This window comes from Tyto alba, unplaced genomic scaffold (assembly GCF_018691265.1).
Source record: "Tyto alba isolate M040663 unplaced genomic scaffold, T.alba_DEE_v4.0 Super-Scaffold_3, whole genome shotgun sequence".
NCBI classification, from domain to species: Eukaryota; Metazoa; Chordata; class Aves; order Strigiformes; family Tytonidae; genus Tyto; species Tyto alba.
Window position 1 is genome coordinate 20,254,989 of NW_024881304.1, and position 23,145 is coordinate 20,278,133.

General features: G+C 49.7%; 2 protein-coding genes across 3 annotated transcripts; one reads left to right on the forward strand and one right to left on the reverse strand.

The window, feature by feature from the left end:
• Positions 1-7: 7 nt before the first annotated feature.
• LOC104363864 (cullin-associated NEDD8-dissociated protein 1) lies at positions 8-20,742 on the forward strand. 2 transcript variants are annotated; one of them, XM_042799698.1, is made up of 15 exons: positions 8-233; positions 2,509-2,652; positions 6,552-6,706; positions 8,460-8,583; positions 9,263-9,519; positions 10,124-10,229; positions 10,897-11,042; positions 12,137-12,429; positions 13,795-13,936; positions 15,207-16,712; positions 17,085-17,180; positions 17,867-18,036; positions 18,154-18,318; positions 19,027-19,134; positions 19,338-20,742. In XM_042799698.1, the coding sequence occupies exons 1-15, from the start codon at positions 166-168 to the stop codon at positions 19,563-19,565; spliced, it is 3,708 nt and encodes a 1,235-aa protein (XP_042655632.1). In that variant the 5' UTR covers positions 8-165; the 3' UTR covers positions 19,566-20,742. The 2 variants fall into 2 exon arrangements, with proteins under 2 accessions (XP_042655632.1, XP_032843717.2); XM_032987826.2 differs by lacking the exon at positions 8-233 and adding an exon at positions 3,319-3,383 and having other exon boundaries at positions 2,545-2,652.
• Positions 20,743-20,892: 150 nt separating this feature from the next.
• RPL32 (ribosomal protein L32) lies at positions 20,893-22,773 on the reverse strand. Its single transcript, XM_042799700.1, has 4 exons — positions 22,664-22,773; positions 21,948-22,048; positions 21,523-21,704; positions 20,893-21,068 (listed from the first exon to the last, which is right to left on the reverse strand). The coding sequence occupies exons 2-4, from the start codon at positions 22,041-22,043 to the stop codon at positions 20,939-20,941; spliced, it is 408 nt and encodes a 135-aa protein (XP_042655634.1). The 5' UTR covers positions 22,044-22,048; positions 22,664-22,773; the 3' UTR covers positions 20,893-20,938.
• Positions 22,774-23,145: the final 372 nt, after the last annotated feature.

Sequence of the window (23,145 nt, forward strand, 5' to 3'; positions counted from 1 at the left end):
CCCCGAGCGCCGCGGCCGGGCTGCGCCGCCCTGCCCGCCGAGCAGCGGGGCCCGGCCGCCTGTCGCCGCCTGGGGAGGGCGCCCGGCCGGCGGCGCTGAGGGGAGCGGGCGGCGGCGCGACCCCGGCCCCCCGCCGCCATCTTCCCGCGCAGCCCCGCCGCCGCCATGGCCAGCGTCTCCTACCACATCTCCAGCCTGCTGGAGAAGATGACCTCCACAGACAAGGACTTCAGGTGCGGGGCCGGGGCGGGGGGCTGCCCTTCGCGCGGGGGGCACCGCTGCCGCGGCCCTGCTGCGGGGCTGGGGGGCGGGGGCAGGATCTTTCCGCCCCTGAGGAAAAATGCCCGTTTGATTTGCAATATTTCAAGCCAGCCGCGCTCTTCTGGCGGAGCGGGGGGAACGCAGAGAAACCAGCAGCGTTCCCCTCCCCTGCCTAGCTTGCTGCAGAATGGTAGTGAGCGAGCAACGTGGAAGAGGGAATGAAAGTCTCGACAGCTAGACTTTAAATTTGTTTTGCAAATTAAGACCGCAGTAGCAAAAATGCTGAAGTACGTCTTCGTTTGTTTTTCTGCTAGAAGGTTAGATGGTCGGTGCATGGAACAGGCTGAGGGACGGCAGTCTGAGCAGCCGTGTCACCCAGGTGATGGACGCTGCAGATACTGGCTGTGCTCAGATGCCTTTAAGAACTATTTCTGTGCAATGGGAATATAGGCCTCCCTAACAGGACCAAGATTCTTTTATTCTCTGTATGTCAGCAGAAAAAATTGATGTCTTTTTAAGGTCGGAGCGGGTGTCTTGATACTTAAGGCGCTCTATAAAAAATTGTTAAAACTAACAAGTATGAAAGATTTCACCCACAAGCATACCTTTCAGTGTCAACCTGGAAGGTAATGCTTGTGCTAGACTTGATATTTTGGGGTCTTTTAGAAGGGAGGGGCTAGTAATATCCTAAAAATAGGTTGATTTTTGCAGAGGCTGCTGACATTTTTCTGATGTTAACATAATTAGGTACTTCTTAAACAAGTTACTGAGGGAGTAGTTGCACAGACAGTTTGTTCAAAGAATTTACAGTTAATACTCCAAACAAGACTTGCCCAACACAGGGCATGTGTCAGGTTACAGAGGTATCCCAGGGCCATTTCCTCCCAGCACACAGTCAGACCTGAGCCTGTTGTCTGTCTTCAGTTGCATGACCAGTTACAGGACCAGGTTTCACGTGCATCCCTCTCATAAATGGATCCGTCTGCCAGTTTCTGAGGTCCTGTGGGCAGGACAGCAGCAGGTAGCGAGTCAAAAGCTGGATGTGTTGCCGCAGAAGACTGCTCAGCCTGTGGCCATAATTGGTCATGCTTGTTCTACGCAGACGTTGAACTGCAAGTGCAGCTTAACGGCTCTTGCACAATCAAAAATAGGTTGCATGTTGTTAACATTACAGTGCAGAGTCCCTCTATTTTTCTAATTTTGGATTTCAGGCTGGCTATCTTAACACCACAGCAGTCACTCCATCCAGATGTACCTAGTTGCTGCTCACGAAGGGGCTTGCAGATCGAAGACACAAATGTTGCGCTGGTACACGGGGGCTCTTACATGCTGAATGAATTACATCAGAGCCTAATTTAAAATGGAGGTGTCATTTGGTAAAAGAGGGAAGAGCTTCTCCGTGGTTCCTCTCAGCCATCCATCCCTGTGCTGGAGCTAACGTTAGAAAGCAGCTAATAGATGATAACCACACATAAGATTTCTGAGAACCTCAGATTTCTGTACTAGCACCTTTTACATTTCCTGCTTCCAGGAAAATAGATCTGTTCCAGAACTTCTTAATATCCATTTGACGTTGTCAGTTATATCGACTAACAGTCAGCTGGGAGTTTGTCTTTCCTTCTAAGCTGGAATGATAAATACTTGCTTGGTTTTGCTCATTGCAATCTAAATATAGCCTAGGGAACTTCTAAGGTATAATTTGCGCGGAGTCATGACTTCGTTTTTAATTTTTGAGCTTGATAGGCCTTCTCGAGGTGTGGGATCATACTATCAGTGCTAAATAAGCCAGAAAGAGTAGAGCCAGGTACGTGCCTAGACACTAGACTGGTTTTTCTAGGCTGGCCAATTGGTGAAAAAAACCCACCATGACTTTTTCTAGCATAGTTAACCATCTTGATTTAGTCACTGAGAAAAAATACACAAGCCGTGTGCCAGTTTTAGAGTTTTAGTTTACCTGATCTCTGTTACGTATTTTAAGGAGAGGAGAGAACATGTATTTCTCATTTTCACAGATTCCTTAGCTAAAGCCTTTTCACCAGCTACCTCTATCTGAGTTTTGCACTTGTAAGATAGTAGTAATTCTTTGTACCTTCTTTTTCAGGACAGTGTAAAGGGTTGTCAGTTACTCTTTGAAAATGTGTTTTCATACCAGCACTAATAGTCATGTTTCGTTGTGCAAAGTGACATGAAGGAAACGGATTTGTGTCTATATATCAGCCAATCCACTTCTGCTATATGTTTTTTCAGGTTTATGGCCACGAACGACCTGATGATGGAACTGCAGAAAGATTCAATAAAACTAGATGAAGACAGTGAAAAAAAAGTGGTGAAAATGCTTTTGAAATTGCTGGAGGACAAAAATGGGGAAGTACAGAACCTCGCTGTCAAGTGGTAAGAGCCTCAGCAGCAATTATGATATTCCTTGGCAATAATAAAGCTGTCACAGACTGCAGAGGGTACCTTAGAGAGGAGCCTGGCCCTGCAGCATTGGCACCTGACTCAAACCTCCCTCTGGTAGGGGCTTTCCCTCTCATGCCAGGCACAGCAGTTTCTTTCTCTGTTGATACTCAGAAAGGGTGAGCATACAGATGTCTTTGTAGAAGCAGCAGATGATTTTGGAAGTAGTTCATTGTTTATATTATGAATCTTACCATATTAAAAGTAGCATGCCTAAGATTTTATTCTTCAGAGAGAAGCCCAGTTTAAAATTTTGGTCATACAGTTCCTCTCCTTTCTCAGGCTTTGAAATCCAATGCTGAATTTCGCCATGGCCCTGTCTTTGATAGAGGTGGTACTACATGTGTCTAGCCCTTCAAAAATGGCATTTGAATTTCAGGTCTGAATCATACTCTTCAAGGGCATTTTCATTAAAGTTTATGATGCACCTGTTTTTTTTCCCTGCTTTGACTCCAAGGGTAGCCTGTGCTGTTGCTTTGCCTTTGACCGTTCCAATATGTTTTTAATCCAAACGAAAAAGTCAGAAGGTTCCTTTACTGCTGAATCATGGGATGAGGTGATCCCGGTGCTGACATGTTCTTTCCTGTCTCTCTCCCCCAGCATGGCTAAATGGGAGTGTTCATTCTAGCAATGAATGGGTCAGTTCACCACAGGGCTCCAGAAAGGTGGGCCATTTAAAGACAACTTTGGGTTCCTGTATTTTTTCCTACTCTGGATCTTGTTCATATTCCCTTCTTTTAACCGTATACTGCTTCTATCCCTGTACTTTCCCTGTGGCCTTTGGCTCTTTCTTTTCAATTCCCACTGTCCTGACTTTTTCTGGGCCTGTTCCTGTCTCTGCCTGCTTTGGGTTTGTTTATTCTGTTTTTTAAAGCAAAATGGTTGGGCACTGAGCAGAGTACAGATTTCTTTGCATGTTTATCTATGCTTTCATTGGCAATAAGTCCATACTCATTGCAATCTCTAATTCATCCAGAACGTGATAATGAGAAGGCCTCAAAATGGAACCAGTAATAATTCCTTTTTATACTTAAGGAGGTACTTCTAACAGTTAACATCCAGTCAGTTATGCCCAGCCAGTTGGCAAGAAGCAGAAATGTGATGATTTGAAGGACTCTGGCGGTTGGATCAGGCCCAAGTGTGGATCTGTGCACCCCCCATCAGGATTCAGGAGTAAGTTAGGAAATTGCTGAGAGGTTTTGCAGTTGATTTATCATCAAGAAGTATGATCTTATTTCTTCAGAGGAGTGCTGAAATCACACTTCACACCCAACAAACTCACAAATTTTAAACCCGTATAAAAACTCGTCCTGTTTCTGGTTCTGTAATTTTTTTTTTTTTTTTTCCCCCAATTTAGATGAGTTCCTTAGCTTCTCTGTGCCTCAGTGTCCCCGCCAGTAAAATAGGGGTAACCACTGGTTCTTTTCTGCATGTTGAAGTGTAAGATTGAACACCACTTGCACAAACTCTTATTATTTAGTATTTCTTTTCCAATTCCTGTATTTCAGAGTAGCTGCTCAGACTCTAAACAAGTATTATTGTCCTGTTTGTTGCGTTTAGGAGTAGTCTTACACAGGACAGGCTGAATGTGAGTTTGGTTTGTGTACTCTGGGAAACACTGTGCCAATAGTGTTTGTGAAGCATGCTGTCTGGAGTTACTGTGGTGTGCCAGCAGGGAAACAGCTCCCTGTGCAGAGGTGTTCTGTACAGTTTGCTTTACTGGAGCTATGCTGAAAGGAAGAGTGAAAGAGAGGACAGAAAATGTGTTTTCATACAAGGACTTGATGAACTGTGTCCAGTATTAAACATTGTAGAGTGCTAGCACCATGTCTTCTCATTCAAGCTTTTAAGAAAATGTAAAGGATCGAGGCCAATGTTCTGCCAGTCCTGCTCAGCTCCCAGTGAAGTCGGGGACTTGTACCACTGTCAGGAGCAGAGCCTCTCCTGTGTGTAAACTTCAGTGAAAGAAGGGTATGTTGAAAGCCCTGCATGTGCCTCTGTCTCTTTTTGCACTCTAGAGGCGACTGATAGCTGTTCCTTTTGAGCTGTATGGACATGTAGCACTGATGATAGCCCCCAGCGATCAGTGGCTATGCCCTAGTATTATGCAGCACACAGAGCCAAAACCTCTAGTTCCTCTTTTCAGTATAACATGTAAAAAGAAAAACCAAAACTCCAGAGAGGCAGATTAGTCCTTTCCTTCTCTCCATATTCTATTTTCACCTGGCTGTGTGGACAGCCTACTGAAAGAAGGGAAAAAAAGAACTGTGAAACCTTCAGGAACTGGTTATTTAAATATATTTTTTTGCTCTGGAAGAGCAGCATGATGGTATTTTTAAAATTCTTAAACTCTGTTTAGAAGAATGCTTGTGCTGCACGTGTATCACAGGGAGCTGTTCAATTCTCATATGTTTTTTTGAACCAATAAGAAAAGATCTGTGTTTTTCAGTTCAAATCACTCAGTTTTGACTAGTCCCTACAGGAAAGGGAACAAGGAAGCAGTGACTAACATTTTGCACCTGGCATGCAAATGGGAGCACAGCCACGTCACTGCTACAGCAAGTATCTTCTTCTCTACAAGGTGGTGTTGACTCGTGGGAAATGGAGAAGTACCTATAGCATCTGTCAGGAACCTCTGTTCAGGCCCAAGTCCTTCCAAAGTAATTTCTTGATTGGGGCATGAAGGATTACCTGGTGGTGTTAATCCTCAGGCCAGAGCCCCAGCTCTTCGTCCGGGCAGACCATTCAGTGGGGGAGGACGGGTGGCACAACCACAGGGGCTTGGGCAAGCGTCTGTGCCACTGGTGGGCCACGGGGCCGTGGGCAAGCTCACTCAGCCTGTAGGAGAGTGACTGATGTTAGGATTGAAATTGGGCTCAAAGTATTGTCTGTGGATGTTCGCTAAAATAAGATGGAATTTTCTATGCAGTATGTTTCCACTCATCTGTGTTTGCTTCTCATGAACGTTCTAGCAACCAGATTTGTTGTCTGTGCGACAGTGATTTCTTAGTAAGGGATACAGACTATTTGTGGGAAACAAACACGTTTTGAATTCATTAGCTTAATTCAGAGTTAAGTGCTGCCGGTTAGGGAGGGAAAGGCATAACATGCGACTTGCTGAAATAGTTGATACTTTACATGTTAGCTAGTGACCTTGTAAAGATGCAAAAATAAATAGTTGCAAACAAATGCTGACAAACACTCTGGACACAATGTTGAATACCAGCTTAACAGCAGGAAACATAGGTGGTTAACAGAAAATTTTTTCTAATAATTTTTTAACAGTGCAGAGGAAAGGGAATGATCTTTCCTCTGTCGTAATTCTGAGCCTTGGCTTAAGCAGAGGTTTTCACACACATGGCAGAGGGCAATAGGTAGCTAATGGCTTGTGAAAATCCATTTGGCATTTCCTTCTGAAAATCAGTTTGTGATGGTTGGGCTGGTTTTGGGTTTTTTTTCCAAAACTTGACTGTAGATTTTACCTTCACTCTGTGTAACATGGTTGCTTTGGTTCAAATTCATTGTCTCATAATTTCTGAGCTGCTCCTTCCAGTAAGGTCTTAACCGGCCTCATGTTTGCTGAAAAGTTCTCCTACAAATCTGATCTAAAATCCACTTTAGTCTGATACAGAGTGAACTGAGGCAACAATTCAGGGTACGTAAACCTGGGGGCATGACATGTGCTGCAGGATATCAGTACTCTATAGCGATGTCTTGGTAACATTTGCACTTGGGGCTGTGCTGCCTTCGAGGAGGAGTGAGCCTGAGCATCCCTTTTGATCTTGGAAAACGTCACTCCTCTTTTTCATTCTGACCGGCTTCTCCTCCCACAGTCTGGGCCCGCTGGTTGGCAAAGTGAAGGAGTACCAGGTGGAAACCATTGTGGATACGCTGTGTACAAACATGTTATCGGACAAGGAACAGCTGCGGGACATCTCCAGCATTGGACTGAAAACAGTCATCTCCGAGCTGCCACCAGCTTCTACAGGTAAAATGTCTGTCCTGTTTGCCAGACTGAGACAGTAGGGAATCACAACCTTTGGGAAAGGGAGGAAAATGTGTGGTTCAGAGCCTAAAAGTTACAGATTCCTTATTCACCTGCTAGACAACAACTAGTGAAATAAGGAGGAGAGATAATAGAAGCTGTGACACCAGTGTGATTAAAGATGGGATGAAATGAAAACTTGAGCTGGTCACCCTGAGGATACTTGTGGGAAACTGCGTCTGAGTTCTTGGAGAAATCCATTTTTGTTTACAGCAACCCTAAAGCATTCAGCGTGCATCAGGACGTTGCTGTCTGGGCAGCCTGGCAGGGCTGTTGGCCTCCACATCAGCAATGCCCCTACCCTCTGCTGTCTCAGCAGTGCCAGCTCTGCACCACCTCCTCTCCGCAGCCCGGCCGGGCCGAGTCTGCCGGCTGCCACAGCTACCCTGGCTGCGTTTGGAACGACGTGTCCCCAAAATGCAGCAGCTATTCAGGAGATACCCAAGGCTCCTGGAGGTTTAAGTTTCCTCTGCAGCCTTGTCATGTATTTGTTGTTCCTTCATGGCAGGTGGCCGTGGCAGTGCTGCCAGGCTTCTGGGTTTTAGGTTGAGAGGAGAACTAGGATTAGTATGTAAATACTTGCTGAACTCCTCCCTCGATTTCTGTGAAATATTAAGCTCTCACAAGCCATTGCCGTCCTTTCAGAATTCTTTATTTAACATACATCACATGAACTGAAACTGTTTCAGGGTAGCAACAGATAAGTCATTCTCTTAAGGGTTGGGATTGACACTGTGTGGGTGGAAGGCAGCAAAAGCAGTGTGGGTTTGCTGCAAAATGGAGAGGTTGGACATCTCCCCCCGTGCTTTCTTCACCCTAAGCCCCACTCCGTGTGGTTGCTGGTGCTGTGGTACTGTCTGGAGCAAAGGGGAGGTTTGAAATAGTAGGCCAAGAAACAGCATGTGCCTGAGGCAGGCTCCTTTCTTAGGGTTGCACAGCAGTTAATGATGCTCCTAGGATGTTCCACTTCTGCTTTGTTTCTGTTGCATCACGGAGGCTGTTCAGAATGGTGTGGGAAGCAATTGTCCCTTCCTTTGAGAGTTTTGTGGAATTTTAAGCTGTTTATGCTTTGCACTGAACCAACTGGGAAAAACCTCACAACAAAAATCAGTGTTGGGACAGGCACACACCCCAGCATGAAGACTAAACTGGTACCTAGACGTTGATCTGGACTGTAGGAGACTGAAGTTCTAGACTGCCGTTCTAATTCCAACACATTTTTGAACCTGGGTTATATATTATTTTGAGATAAATCTATCTAGTTCTACCCTTAAATTTCATCAAGGAGCTGAGAAACAGTTTCTGTCAAGACTGCTCTACCTATCGAGAAAGCCTTGATTTGTTGAAACTGAACATTTTCTAGTTAAAAACAGGAAAAAAAGGTGCCAAGACCTTTCCACCCAGCTCTGCTCCCTGCCTTGCATGGGCCTGGGAGCAGCCAGGATGTTTTAGGGTAAAAGACACTCTCCTGGAAGAGAAGCTTCTTTCAGATAGTTAATGCTTTGTACCACAGTGGGAGATAACCTTGCTGTTCGCAGTGTGTATCCACCATCTCAGATAAAAGCTAGTTGACTGCTGTTCTGGTTAGGTCTCCCAATAGTGTTTTCTTTTTTTTAATGTAGGAGGGTTTGAATGGTTCTTAGCAGTAAAAGGACTTCTTTTTAACTGACAGTGGGGACAAATCTCTCTCTTGCAGGCTCCAGCATGACAGCAAATGTGTGCAAAAAGATCACAGCCCAGCTGACAGGAGCCATTGGCAAGCAGGAGGATGTGTCTGTGCAGCTGGAGGCTCTTGACATCCTGTCAGATATGCTGAGCAGGTACCAAAGGATTTCCTTCTGGCAGCTGTGTACAGCAGGGGGCTGCATGCATGTGTTTGCTTGCGATTTCTGTATTTCCCTAATCCTACTGCAAGGACTTAAAAATAAAGGATTCGGGTTGGCTGCCACTGGGGAATATCTCAGCAGAGCAGATTCCCCAGCAGGGATGAGAGATGACATGCTGAGCCTTTCCGTGCTTGGGAGTAGCAGTAACTGGTGATGGATCCCACAGAGGCTCAGTTCAAACAAGTGTAGGGAGGGAGAGGGCGAAGCAGGGAAGTTTATTTTAGCCCTGTGATCTGATCGCACATGCCTTTTTTTTTTTTTCCTGGCTGCCTCTTTCTCTTGTTACATAAGTCAGAGTGACAGTGTCATATGTCAACTGCATGCAGGAAATGACTGACAAACCCCCAGGTCATCCAGAAGGACAAAATCAAGCTCCTCTATGATCCAGAAGTCAAAATCAAACTCCTCCATGATGGAGACAAATAACCTCTCTCTGTGTTTTACAGAAAAAGTCAGTGTTCAGACCAAAATGCCAAATCCGCCCTTTTACTCTCCCTCCCCACAACATGCATGAAGTCTTCATAGCTGAAGGATTTTTACATTTTCTGCTGGTAAGAGGGCTTTTTCTCTGAGGCTTTGACTTCCAACTTCTGCCTTGTTCTGTTGATTGCAGACTAGGGGGAACACTCTACTCTTTCCATTCCTCCATCCTGAACTGCCTCCTACCCCAGCTGACAAGCCCCAGGCTGGCAGTACGTAAAAGGGCCATCATCGCCTTGGGTCATCTTGTCTTGACCTGCAGTGGAAACATCTTCTCAGAGCTCACAGAGCATCTGCTTGCCGAGCTGAAGAGGAACGAGTCTACTTCTACTACCAGGACGTACATTCAGTGTGTCGCTGGCATCAGTAGGCAGGCTGGACACCGCATAGGTAGGATGAGTAGATTGAAACTGTGATGAGAAACGTGTATGTGTTTTAGAGCAGTTCCTCTTAGCAGTAAAAGAAGTGTGCTCACTCTGTTCCCAATGTGGTAGTGGCTTGTTCTGTCTGAGGTCCTCACCTGGCTCTCTGATCCCCACTTGGAAAAGAGGAGACACCAGAGTAATGCTCTGGCTGCCCTTCTGAGTGATTTCATGTCAAGGTCTTGCAGTGCTTCCCTGATCTGAATTAACACCTCTGTGAATTAGGTCAGTGGATTCACCCCATTTTAAATGAGAGGAGAAATGGAGGGCAGCATATTGTGTTACTTGTCTATAAGATCTGCCAGAGCTGAGATTAGGTCCTGGAAGATCTCTAATCACAGCTCTTTCCATGACTGAAATGCCAAGGGGCTGAAGACAGGGAGCAGTGGTTGTCTGCTGAAAACCCCTGCAAGGCTGGTCTTGGGTGGGCTGCTGGCTCCTTGCCCACGAGGTCCAGGGGAGGAACGCTCTGCCAGGCACGTGAAGGAGGTGGCAGATGGCTGAGCTGTTAGCTGCTCCGATGAGTGAAGGCTGGAATGATTTTTCACTGCTGCTTACTTTGCCTTTCCCAGGAGAACATCTGGAGAAGATAATTCCTCTCATTGTGCAGTACTGTAACGTGGAAGACGATGAGCTGAGAGAGTACTGCTTTCAGGCCTTCGAGTCTTTTGTGAGAAGGTGTGTGCCCTTGAGGAACAGCTGTGCGCTATCCTGTGTCCGTGTCCTCCTGGTGTAAATATCTATACGTTCAGCAGGGTTGGGTACCTTCCTACACTCATTCCTGTTGGGAAAGACAGTTCACAAATGAAATCTCCCCTTCACATGCAGAGTTGGGCATGAGTTATAAACTATTTTACCTCAACATGCGAGAGTGGGTTGCTGTGTTGGTTTTGCAAGTGTGGGAGTTTTCCTTGTCCTTGCAGGATTCCTCAGCCAGAGGGAACTGCCTCACTCCTGGTGTGTGGAAGGAGTGGGAGAGGCTCAGGCAGGGGAGCTGCTGAGCTGCAGCTCTCCTGTTGTTTGGTCTAACGTTTACTGCTTGTCTTGGAAAAGGAGCCCGGCAGAGCTGCTGAGGTTTTCTCCCACAGAGGGAGGATTCAACCAGGTGGTGAAGGCAATTTTTTTTTTTTTTCTTAGAGAAATTGTTGCATCCTCCCCAGGGCAATGTGGTCTTGCTTCGTGCACGGCAGGAAGGAGCAGCTCTGATTTAACTAGTGTTAACAAAATGTTCATATAGTCTGTGAAGCACTGTGGGATCCTTTTGAGATTAATTATATTATTTGGATATTTAAAATTGCTTAGTCTTTAATTTATTAACTCTTAGGACTTTTATTTGTTGTGATAGGTGCCCAAAGGAAATTGACCCTCACATCGCTAATGTGATGGGGTTATGTTTGAAGTACATCACCTTTGACCCAAACTACAACTATGATAATGAGGAGGAAGAGGAAGAGATGATGGAAACTGAAAATGGGGAGGATGAAGAGCAAGGTGCCTGCTTGTGAGGATGACTGTGCTCAGCAGAACACTGGGTTAACATTTCTCCCCTTCCTGCTTTCTCACCCTCTGTGATGTTACTTTTCAGATCTGCTTCAAGACAGTCAGTTCTGTTAAATGCCTTACTTTAATTTACCAATGGTAATAACATAGCCGTATGTGCAAAGTTCCAGCAGTAATTCTGAGTTTGTTAGTTTTATTTTTTTTCTGACAAGGTTCTCAGATCTCTGCCTGCCTTAGGTGACAGTGAAAACACTGAAACTTGAATTCTCTTGAGCTTACTGAGGGCCAAGGAAGCACTGTTGTTCCTGTGCCTGCTGACTGCAGGAGTTTCTTAGAGCACATCCAGCAAGCAGCCAGGTCTTAATGCCTGGAAATCCCGAGGAGCAGCTGCTCTGCTCCACCACTGAAAACATCTTGGTCATCAGTGAAAGCAATCTGATACTGTCTTTAAAATAGGCCTTTCATTTATTTTCTGAATTGTGTTTACCTTGAGGTGGATGTCAAGCCTTGGTCAGATAGGAAGGGTACCTTTAATGCCTGTTAGCTAAAGACAACATTTCATAATGTCTCTATCTATAGCTGCATATAACGTGGCAGCTAAGAGCAAAAGTTCCTTGGAAGAAAGGCATTTCTGTTTACTTTCATGCTAATAGGGGTAAGATCCTGGCCAGCTTCCTGGAGAATACGTTAAATGTTCTGCAATAACATAGTAAATTGTTACCCTGTTTTGTGCCATTCAGGAATTGCTAAGTGAAATGTTTACATATTTCTGGCTTTAAAATCTGGGAAGCTTATTCTCCCCTCAAAACAAAAGCTTCGATGCCTGAGCTGAAGTGCCCGGTAAGGGTAGTAACATCAGCTCTAACTTGGAACAGAAGAGTGTGACACAGGGTGCCCCGGGTCATGTTGGCTGGTAATGATGTCTGTAGGGACAGGCTATTCTGGACAATTTTGTGTTCCCAAATATGTGTGAGCTACTGGCATCTGTTTGGTCAGCAGGAGAGGGAAGCTCTGAGGATCAAGTGATCCTCTAGCTCTGGTTTTCTCATAATGATGTAACTTGTTTTCCCTTGTCTTCTTTCCAGAAAGCGACGATGAATACAGTGACGATGATGACATCAGCTGGAAAGTCCGCAGGTCCGCAGCGAAGTGCCTGGAGGCCATTGTCAGCAGCAGGCATGATCTCCTTCAGGACTTCTACAAAACTCTTTCCCCGGTCTTGATAAGCAGATTCAAAGAGAGGGAGGAGAATGTCAAAGCTGACATCTTCAGCGCTTACATCTCCTTGCTGAAGCAAACGCTGCCCATCCAGAGCTGGCTGCATGCTTCAGATGCCTCTGGCAAAGATGATGTTCCCCTGACAATGCTTCAGAACCAGGTGCGTCAGAAGGTGGCAGGCTGGATTAAATCAGAAGGCAACGACGAGGAGTAGGTACCGTGCCACCAGTGAATATGCCCAGTAGTTAAGCTTGAGACCATGGCTAGCTGAAGGAGCCCTTGGGCACGCAGCAGAGGGGACCAGATCCTGAGGACTGACCATTTATTGTTTGTTTCTGGCCGTTCCCGGGGAGAGAGCGCTGAGCCAGTGCTGGGGCCCCGGGGTGTAACCTGCACTGCCCTAGCCACTGGCACGTGTTTGCAGACTGTGCGTGGGACAGCTTAGCCTTTGGGTGCAGCGTCAGGTTGTTGCCCTACCGTTACTCCAGCTCTGCTCAGGAAACTCCTTCAATAAATGCTGGTAGAGACGTACCAGAGTAAGCAAGCCCTTGGAAGCTCAGCAAGGTTTGGGTCTGGTCAGCAGGCGTAGGAGGGCATGCAGCTCGGTTCATCGTGGGAGGACAGGCAGTGGCTTCCAGGGTGGCTTGCTGTGGTTGTGCACACAGTCTGCACGTTGCTGCTGATCAAACAAACAATAGCAGAAGCAGCTTTTCTGACACGCTGCTTTAATTCAGGAATATGCTGGAGTAATTACAGTTTCAATTCAGCCCCACATGCTGATCAGGACTCTGCCTAGCCCAGGATCCTTGCTAATGCTGGGGTCCACACCCACCATTTTAGAAGACAAAAAAACCCACTGTAAATAACCATGTTATAGAATAGCACAACTGTGAGAGCAGCTGCTTCTGGCTGATGCTACTACTGTCTAGTGAGTCCTTGAAGCAGGAGGGTTAAAATCCCTGCCAAAATATAATTACGTTACTGATTAATCATCTGACATGTATGAGAAAGGTATTTATTTAAACGACTTGCACCTCAGCCCTGTTATTTGTTTTTTTCATTTCACTGAAACACTGGCAGGGTGTCCAAGTCTAAATATAGTGATGGGGCTAGATCCTTAAACAGCAGACCAGGAAAGAATCATAGAGCTCTAAGCCCCTTTAGCAGTGTGTCCTGGTCTGATCATTTTGGTGTGCTTCTTTAAGCTTCCGTGTTAGTGGATAACACCAGCTTTGGGAAGGGCTTCTTAGGAGTCTGTTTGTAGGATATGGAAAAGAATAGCAGTGTCCCCTCCTGATCTTCTGTTCTCATGTAACTTTTCTTCACGTGCACTGTCCTGTAATCTATCCCAAGTCCATTCTCCTGTGGTGAACGGGTGCACTGTTTCTTGCTGTGCCCGCGTTAGTTCTCTTGCTGTACCGTCAGTGCCTCTGGCTCGGCTGAGCAAGCTGCTTTGGTAGCATAGCTCTGTGCCCTGGAAGCTGGGATGACTGTTGTGTTTCTGATTTTCTTTTCCAAACTGCAGGTCCCCAACATTGTCAAGGCCTTGCACAAGCAGCTCAAAGAAAAGAGCATCAAATCAAGACAGGGTTGTTTCAGCCTCCTGACAGAACTGGCCAACGTTCTTCCCGGTTGCCTGGCAGATCACATCCCCGCACTCGTCCCTGGTAAACTTGTCGGTGGTCGGGGGGTGAAGGAGCAGGGTTGGCTCAGTCCATTCCTAACACGTGTGCTCCCTGCCTGCATGTTCCAGTTTCATTCCTGTGCAATACTCTGCTCAGCATCAGAACATACACATTAAGTTCTGCTCTGTGTCGATGTGCTAAACAGCTCTCCGATCAGTCCTGGCTTCTGCCTACTGCTGAAAGCCTGGATAGGAATATCAAGTTCATTTCCACAGTCCCCTGGAGAGATGCTTCTAGGAGGGCCTGTTCCAGCCTGCTTTGAAACTAGCTGGAATTACACTGTTGGTCCGCTGAGACCAGTAACACAAGTGATGTTTTCTTTTGCAAAACACACTGGCATTTTAAATAATTATTTGTGTTGACTGATTATTTCATTTGCACCACAACATTTTTCTCTGACCTTTCCTGCCTGTAGGCTCATGAAGCATCCCGCTGCTGAAAGGCTCGTAATCCTAAGGTCCTGCTTTTACATTTGGTGTGACAGTATAGTAAATAAGAAAAAACGCTCCTGTGATTGTCCCTGGGCTGGATCCATGCACCTCCCTCTTACGAATGAATAGATTGGAAAAAAACATTCAAACCAAGAGTCAGGCATGACTTCAGGGGTGGCAAGCAGTATTGTTATAAATGTTTCTCATCAAGTCTTCTGGGAAACATAAATACATGCCACAGAAATTGGACCTGGAAGTACCTCCCTCCTGCAAAGGCAGTCCATCCTTCATAGTTCACAGTTGTGTTCCAGACAATACTAACAGAAGCTGTAAAACTAGATAAATGTAAAGCCCCTGCTGCGTTTTGTTTTGTTGGTTTTTTTTTTTTTTTTTTTGCTTTTTCTTTTTTAAGACTTCCAACAGGAGAATGAAGGAGAAACTGATGAAGGGACATTCCTGCTGCCTGGGGTGCCTGTTGCTGAGACTCAGCTTTCCCAGTCATGCCATTTTGTTATTCTTATTTGCACTTGACTAACCATCCCTTCTCAGCTCAGCCCAGGATGACTTTTCAAATTAACTTTTTAAAAAGTTTTTGTAGCCAGCCATCCAGGACTGCTACAAGGACCCATTATGTCTGAATTGCCACTTCTGGAAAGCAGACAGCAAGGAGAGTAGCGCTCTCTAATGGCATGTATCTTTTGGGTGGGGAGAGGGGAGAAAGAAAACTGATTCCAATTGTGTCCCCCTTTGAGCGGGAGGGGGGTGCGATAAAAACCACCTGATGGAATAAGACACCAGTCATTCTTGTCTCTTCTACACAGGGATCATTTTCTCCTTGGCTGATAAGTCCAGCTCCTCCAACATGAGGATTGATACGCTGTCTTTCCTTCATGTTCTTCTTTGCAACCACCAGCCAGAGGTATTTCATCCTCATATCAAAAGCCTGTTACCTCCTGTTGTGACCTGTGTTGGAGACCCCTTCTATAAGATCACTTCAGAAGCTCTGCTGGTTACTCAGCAGCTTGTGAAAGTTATCAGGCCTTTGGGCAAATCTTGCACTTTCGATGCCAAGCCCTATGTGAAGGACCTTTTCTCCGGTACTCTGAAGCGACTGAAGGCAGCTGACATCGACCAGGAGGTGAAAGAGCGCGCCATCTCCTGCATGGGACAAATTATTTACAGTCTGGGAGACCATTTAAGCACTGATCTCCAGCCAACCTTGAAGATATTTCTGGAGAGGCTCAAAAATGAAATCACCAGATTGACAACAGTCAAAGCATTAACCTTAATTGCCAGTTCTCCACTTAAAATAGATTTGAGGCCCATTCTAGGGGAAGGCTTCCCCATTCTGGCTTCCTTCTTGAGGAAGAATCAACGTGCCTTGAAACTGAGCACTCTGACTGCTCTGGATATCCTGGTGAAGAACTACAGTGACAGCCTCAAGCCTGCCATGATCGAGTCTGTCCTAACGGAGCTCCCCGCTTTAATTACTGAGAACGACATGCATGTTTCCCAGGTGGCTATCATGTTCCTTACTACTTTGGCTAAGGTTTATCCGTCCTGCATCTCGAAGATCAGCGGTTCAGTTCTTGCTGAAATCTTTCAGCTTGTCCACTCGCCCTTGCTGCAAGGAGGGGCGCTGAGCGCCATCGTAGACTTCTTCCAGGCTCTGGTTCTGACGAAGACAGCCGCCATGGGTTACTTGGAGCTGATGAAGCAGCTGACTGCGCCTGTTTACTCCTCGGGTTCAGCCGGGGCAGCAGTGACACTACACAAACAGGCGTATTACTCTGTCGCAAAGTGCGTGGCAGCCCTTTCCTCAGCCTGCCCAAAGGAAGCCCCTGCGACAGCGACCCAGTTTATCCAGGATGTGAAAAACCCCAAGTCCAGCTCTGCTGTTAAAGTGCTAGCTTTCCTTTCGCTGGCGGAGATGGGGCGCACCACGAACCTCAGTGCTCAGAGAGAGCTCAAAACCGTCATCCTGGAAGCGTTCACTTCCCCCAGTGAAGAGGTGAAATCCTCTGCTTCCTACGCGTTGGGGAACATCAGTGTAGGGAATCTTAAGGACTATCTTCCCTTCATGCTGAAGGAGATCGGAAGCCAGCCCAAGAGACAGTACCTCCTGCTGCACTCTCTGAAAGAAGTCATCAGCTCCTCCCCGGCCGACGGCCTCAAACCTTACGTGGAGGATATTTGGGCTCTGCTTTTCAAGCACTGTGAGTGCACAGAGGAAGGGACGCGCAATGTGGTGGCTGAGTGCTTGGGGAAGCTGACTTTGGTGAATCCTTCTGAGCTGCTGCCCCGCCTGAAAAAACAGCTGTCATCAGGTAATGGGGAGGGCAGCGGTGAGAGTGGGGAGATGCCTTCTGTTACAGGAGGGGAGGTCCTCCTGTAAACTGCTGGTGGGTACAACAGGGAGCAAAGCCAGTTTGCAGAGGCCAGAAGGAAACGAGGGATCTCTGCAAGGGGGGATCAGAGGAGCACTGGTTTGCACGGGGTCAGGAGGGTGTTAGGAGCAGGGACTGCACATGGGGATTGTGCAGGAGCAGGATTTAAACAAGAAGGTTAAGACAAATCCTCTGTTCTTTTATCTCGTCAATGCGTGTGTAATGTGACCAAGAGCATAGTATGTACTGCAAAGTTACAGCAGTGATTTTGTCTCAGTCTTTCACTGTTTTTTATTTCCATCTTCATTGCAGGCTCTCCACATGCCCGGAGTACAGTGGTAACTGCAATCAAATTCACAATTGCAGACCAGCCTCAGCCTATCGATGCTCTCCTGAAAGGCTGCATAGGTAGGCTAGTACCAACAGCAACGTGAGATGTTAGGCATCATTAGCAGCTCAAGGATTTTCCACGTCTATGTGAACCTCATCTAATCCAGTTAGTTTTTATCTGTGTTTCTCTGCTTTTGGGCTTAAAGAGCAACACTGTCACTTGAGTCCTTGTTAAGTGCTCTGATGCCTTGCTCTGCAGCATGTTCCATTGCTGACGGAGGTTCTTAGGGAACATAAGTTCCTTCTGCGTTTAAACTTACGATTCGGGCATTTCACAACAAGGGTCTTGGAAAATGTAACCTGTGGTAAAAGGGACTTATGTCTAGGGAGCCTACATCTCAGATCTCTTGTATAAAACTGGGCTTTCTGTTTCAGAGAAGTCTGAGCAGGTGAGATCTGAGCAAGAAAAAAACAAATCCCAACTTCCTTGAATACCAAAGCTTCTGATTTGATTTTAGGATGAGGTAGCTGGATTCATGCGATTGGTTTTTATGCGCAAATGCAGGAAAGTCATGTTTCTGCCAGTTACTATATCCCAAATGAAGGGGAGGGAAAGCATCTCGAATGTCTCTGTTAGACTGTGCTCCTGCAGTTATTTTACCATAGGTGCTTTCATAACCAGGGTCATTGAAATACGCTGCCAGACCTTTAAAATACATACGAAACACTACAGCAGGACTGACTGGTGTGTTCTTATCCCACAGGTGACTTCTTAAAAACTCTTCAGGATCCAGACCTGAATGTTAGACGTGTGGCTTTAGCCATGTTTAATTCTGCTGCTCACAACAAACCTTCTTTAATCCGAGATTTACTAAATGCAGTTCTCCCCAGCCTGTATAATGAAACGAAGGTCAGAAGGGAACTCATCCGGGAGGTATGCCGTTGCTTCGGTGGGGGTGCAATGCAGCAGCGACTCGGTGCGTGGGAGGCTGAGGTGAAGCCGCCAGCCTGTCTGCTGTTAGGTGGCAGCTGTATTTTTTTCGTGTTTAAGGTAGAAATGGGGCCGTTCAAGCACACCGTGGATGATGGCCTCGATGTGAGGAAAGCTGCTTTTGAATGCATGTATACACTGCTGGAAAGCTGCCTTGACCGCCTGGATATCTACGAGTACCTGAACCACGTGGAGGACGGGCTGAAGGATCACTACGACATTCGGGTAGAGGCTGGGGGTGGGGACGGCGCTGACGTTACTGGCTCTCTGGGGGCCTGGGCTGGAGCTGGTGTCACCACCGCGCAGGCTGCCCTGCTGCGCCGCTGTCTGCTCCCTGCAGCTGCTGCAGACCCGCCGACACTGCGTAGCTCCGCTGTGGCCGTGGGGGCCTTGAGGATGCAACCCTGTGCTTTTGTAGGAAACTGAAGTCTAAACCAAGTTCCACCTGCCTTTAAGCTTAGCATTGTCATTTGCTCAGTGTGGCCAGTGACACTGTGTTATAAAAAATGTAGCACTGTCATTGTTGATGGCCTTCTTATTAGGAAGCCCTTACATCCTTTTCATACCCTTACTAACCTGCACGTAGACGTGGGTACAGCAGTGGCACAGTCCCTGTGCTGAGCGTTGCCATTTCTCTCAAAGGCCATCAGCCCTTCACGGAGACGCGCGAGCTGGGCACCACACGCCCCCGGGGCCAGAGCCCGGCCGGGCAGCGCTTGTACGCTGGCTGCCCGCGGCTGCGTGTCTAATGCAACCAAATCTCTCACCAAACCCCCTTGCACAAGCGCAAAGAAACTCGCCACGGTGTGGGTCCAGCCCAGCACCCCGGGGAGAGCGACCACGGGGGCTTCGGCAGGGAGGAGCCGCGCGGTGAGCCCGGGGGTTGGGGTGCGCGGTGAAGCCATGCCCCGCTCACCTTCCCTGTTTCCCTAGATGCTGACTTTCATCATGCTGGCCCGACTGTCCGCGCTCTGTCCCAGTGCCGTGCTGCAGCGGCTCGAGCGACTGATCGAGCCGCTCCGGGCGACTTGCTCCACCAAGGTAAGGGCGGGGAGAGGCGCCCCGGGAGGGGGTTCTGCCACGAGGCCACCTCTGCTCGCAGCCTCCCGGCACTGCTGCTCAGCAGCCTGCTCCCCACGCTCCTCTGGCGGGGACATCACCTGCTCGTCCCTGCTGGTGTGTCTGATTCCTTGCGCCCCGACGGCCTTTTCATGCCAACTAAAAATGGTGCTTTGGATTTGCAGGTGAAGGCTGGTTCCGTGAAGCAGGAGTTTGAGAAGCAGGATGAACTGAAGCGGTCGGCCATGAGAGCAGTAGCTGCTCTCCTGACCATCCCTGAAGTAGAGAAAAGTCCGGCGATGGCCGAGTTTTCATCTCAGATCAGATCCAATCCTGAAATGGCAGCACTTTTTGAGAGCATTCAGAAAGATTCTGCTTCCCTGCCCACCTCGGAGTCGATGGACATGAGCTAAGAGCTGCCCTGCGGACTCCGCCACCTTCCCGCCCTCGCAATGCATTAACCAAAGGGAGAGGCCACCGGCGGGCCGAGAGCAACCTCCTCCAGCTGGGCTCTGCCACAGCACCCACGCGAGCCGCCGGCTGCCCCCAGCAGCCAAGGGCTGGCTCCCCCTGCCCGGGCCCAGCCGCTCGCTGACCCTGACGAGAGACCCGCTAAGGGAAACGCATCCGCATGTAGGGGAGGGGCTGGAAAACCAGTGCTCCACTTGTTCAGCAAGGGGCGTACAAAGCCATCCAAATTGAGTGTGGTTCCATAAAAAGTGGAAACTACTTCCTGAAATATTTCCTTGCTGAAGTACAAAGAAAAAGTTTAAAATGTTTTGGGTATTTTTTTTTTTTTAACTGCTGCACATGCACTTTCTACCCTGAATTGCCTGAAGAATGTATTTATGTTTCCACTAAATAACATGGCTGAAAACTGTAAGTCCCATCTGTAATTAGTGACGAGCACCACAGCCCTGGGCCCTCTGACAAGGAGCCTGGCCTTGGCGCCACAGAGCTGTGGGGGCAGTTTGTTACCCCGACCCCCCCAGGGCTCATCCCCCACAGGTGGTGCCCCCATGGAGCCTTTCTGTGTTTGGGCGAGCCAAAGCCATCTTGCTTGACTTCCACTTTTACGGTTTTGACTGCAAATACCTCAACCAGCGTCTTCCAAGAGATCGTTACTTGGTTGTGTAACCTTACACTAAGCTGCTCTTTGCATTTCACACCAGCTTAGGGGCCACGGCAGCGCGGTGCGATGCTGAGCTCTGGTCCCTGAGCAGCAGCAGACACTCGTAGGAGAGCGGGTGCTCAGGATTTTAGTGTCACAGAAGAGGCAAGTCATGAGCTGGAGGCGCAAGCACCCAAGCAGCCCACGCTCACCTTTCTGCCATTTGAAAACTTACTCTGTAGGGGCTGTTGTGTTCAAATCCTGCTTTGCATAGGGGAAAAAAAGCCTTAAGAGACAGAGAGAATGTAACAGCAAATTAAGAGAACGAGGCCACCCTTCCTGTAGCCATGGAGCAGTAATAAGTTTTTGTTTCTCCTTTTCTGACAAGAGTGGTTGATGTGAAAAATATTTATAGTGCTGTGTGAAAGAGCCTCCATTCTGTTTGAGTGGCATAAAAAAAATAAAAATATACTTGTGAAGCTGCCTGCCCTCCTCAATTCATTAGCTAGCAGAGCAGCATTGCAAATCCCCACCCGGAGCAAGCGTGGGGCTGCGAGCCCACTGGGACGCAGGCAGCGCCGGCACCGGAGCCCCGCGGCTCCCCAGGCCCCTGAACACATCCACCCCGCTTTGCTTTTACGTTTTATTAAATACATCTCAGCTGCAGAAGCCCGTTTATTCATTCTCCTCGCTGCGCAGTCTGGCGTTGGGATTGGTGATCTTGATGGCGAGCTGAGCGGCTCTCTCCACGATCACCTTCCTGTTCTTGGAGGAGACGTTGTGAGCGATCTCTGCGCAGTAGGACCTGTCGGGAACAGGCGGGGCCTGGGGCTCAGCCCGGCAGCGGCTCGGCGCGTCGCCGCACCAGAGCCAAACCCCAGCACGTGCTGGCTCGGTGCTGAGCAGCTCGACCCTTCTGCTTCGCTTACAAGGGGTCGGCAAGAGGTAGTTTTTAACGGTGACCATTATTATTCTGTTTTGTTTTGAAACAAAAGCGCCACACATCCCTTTAGGCCCGAGTCTGATCCGAGACAAAGCCACGGTTGTGGTCACCGTTTTGCAGAGGGGACACGGGTACAGCACCATTCACCACCACTACGTCACCTTTTTGCCCCAGGTGTGAGTTTGCCAGCCCCGAGCCACCCTCTGAGCCCCCCCCGCCGGCAGTTCTGCACCTCTGAGGAATCCAAAGCTCCTGCCCTCGGAAGCATCAGCTTCCCTCGTCCGGCCCCGGCTGCGCCCAGGCCCTGCAGACTTACTTGTTGCTCATCATGAGCACCTCCAGCTCTTTGACGTTGTGGACCAGGAACTTCCTGAAGCCCGTGGGCAGCATGTGCTTCGTCTTCTTATTGCTGCCGTAGCCGATGTTGGGCATCAGGATCTGACCCTTGAACCGCCGGCGAACCCTGTTATCGATACCTCTCGGTTTACGCCAGTTGCGCTGGAGGAAACGTGGGCAATATTTAATAGTTACAAGGTGAAATCAGTCTGCAAACACCCGCCTCAGCAGCTCCAGCCAAGCCCAATGTCCGGGCAGAGGCACCGTGCCAGCGTGGCTCCCTGGTGCGGCTCTGGCCCGCCAGGCTCCCGCTCACCATCGGCCCTGGCAGCCAGCCCGTGTCCCGCTGTCCCAGGACTCATTCTCGGATGAGCCTCCCGGGTTTTTTTTTTTTTTTTTTTTTACCTTGATCTTGACATAGCGATCGGACTGATGGCGGATGAACTTCTTGGTCCTCTTCTTGACAATTTTGGGCTTCACGAGAGGCCTGAGGGCAGGCATGGTGCCTGGGGCGAGCAGACGGGGGGTGAGAGGGGGGCGCGGGGGCGGGCCGGGGCCGGCCGGGCCGGCGCGGCTGTGGCAGGCTGCCTTCCGCTCCGCGGCCGCTCCGGGGGCCAGCGGGGGAATGGGTGTTCGCCTGCGGTCCCTCTGCCTCCCGCCTCCGAAGCTGGCAGAGCACCGGCAGCTCTCCAGATGCGATCCTGGGAGGTGCCGCCCGCCCCCGCCGCGCCGACGGACACGCGGACGGACACACGGACACGCGGACAGCTCCGCTCTCCGAGATCAGAAGCGACCGAGACTCACCCCCCGCAAACCTCCGGCGGACTCAGCTGCGGCCGCTCCCCGCCCCCCAGGCCCCCGCTGACACCAAAACCGACCGTTTTGGGTCGCGCTCCCCGGGACCCCCCGGCCCCATCGCCCCCCGGCCCACGCGTGTCCCCGCGGGTGGGAGCGCGCAGTCCGCCGACACCCCCCCCCCCCCGCCCCGGCTCCCGGAGGCCGCGGCCCGTCGCGCCGCGAGGGAAGCGGGCGCCGGGAGAAGGGGGGATGCGGCCGCGGGGGGCGGCCGTGCCGGGGGGGCGGCCCCGCGGGCGGATGGCGGCGGATGGGGACGGACTCACCGGGCGGGCGATGGCGGCCGGCGCGGCAGGCCCCGCCGAGAGAGGGGGGGCGGGCCCGCGCGCGGGGGCTGATGGGATGCGCGGGCGGGCCCGCGCGCGGGGGCTGATGGGATGCGCGGGCGGGCCCCGCGGCTGCGCAGAGCGCGCGGCACGGGGCTGCCGCCGGGAGGGGCGGTTCGGTCCGGCGGGGACGTCCCGGGAGAGCGGGCCGGTGCTGCTTCCCGGGGCTTCTGCTTCCCGGGGCTTCTGCTTCCCGGGGCTTCTGCTTCCCGGGGCTTCTGCTTCCCGGGGCTTCTGCTTCCCGGGGCTTCTTCCCGCCGCCCCGCGCTCGGTGCGAGGCTTCCCGGACCTGCCCCGGCGTCACTCCCGCCCGGGCGCCGCTTCCGCCAGTCGCGCTGGGCACGCGGGCGCCCCCTGGCGGCGCGGCGGCAGCGACGGAGCGCAGGCCGGTCCCGGCGGTAACGGCCCCGGCCCCGGCCCCG

Coding starts and splice junctions, on each gene's coding strand:
- LOC104363864 (XM_042799698.1), top strand. CDS start 166: ATGGCCAGCGTCTCCTACCACATCTCCAGCCTGCTGGAGAAGATGACC. Junction 8,584..9,262: donor CTGTCAGATATGCTGAGCAG/GTACCAAAGGAT, acceptor TGTTGATTGCAG/ACTAGGGGGAACACTCTACT. Junction 9,520..10,123: donor GCAGGCTGGACACCGCATAG/GTAGGATGAGTA, acceptor TGCCTTTCCCAG/GAGAACATCTGGAGAAGATA.
- RPL32 (XM_042799700.1), bottom strand. CDS start 22,043: ATGCCTGCCCTCAGGCCTCTCGTGAAGCCCAAAATTGTCAAGAAGAGG. Junction 21,705..21,947: donor ATCGCTATGTCAAGATCAAG/GTAAAAAAAAAA, acceptor CGTTTCCTCCAG/CGCAACTGGCGTAAACCGAG. Junction 21,069..21,522: donor GTGCTCATGATGAGCAACAA/GTAAGTCTGCAG, acceptor TGTTCCCGACAG/GTCCTACTGCGCAGAGATCG.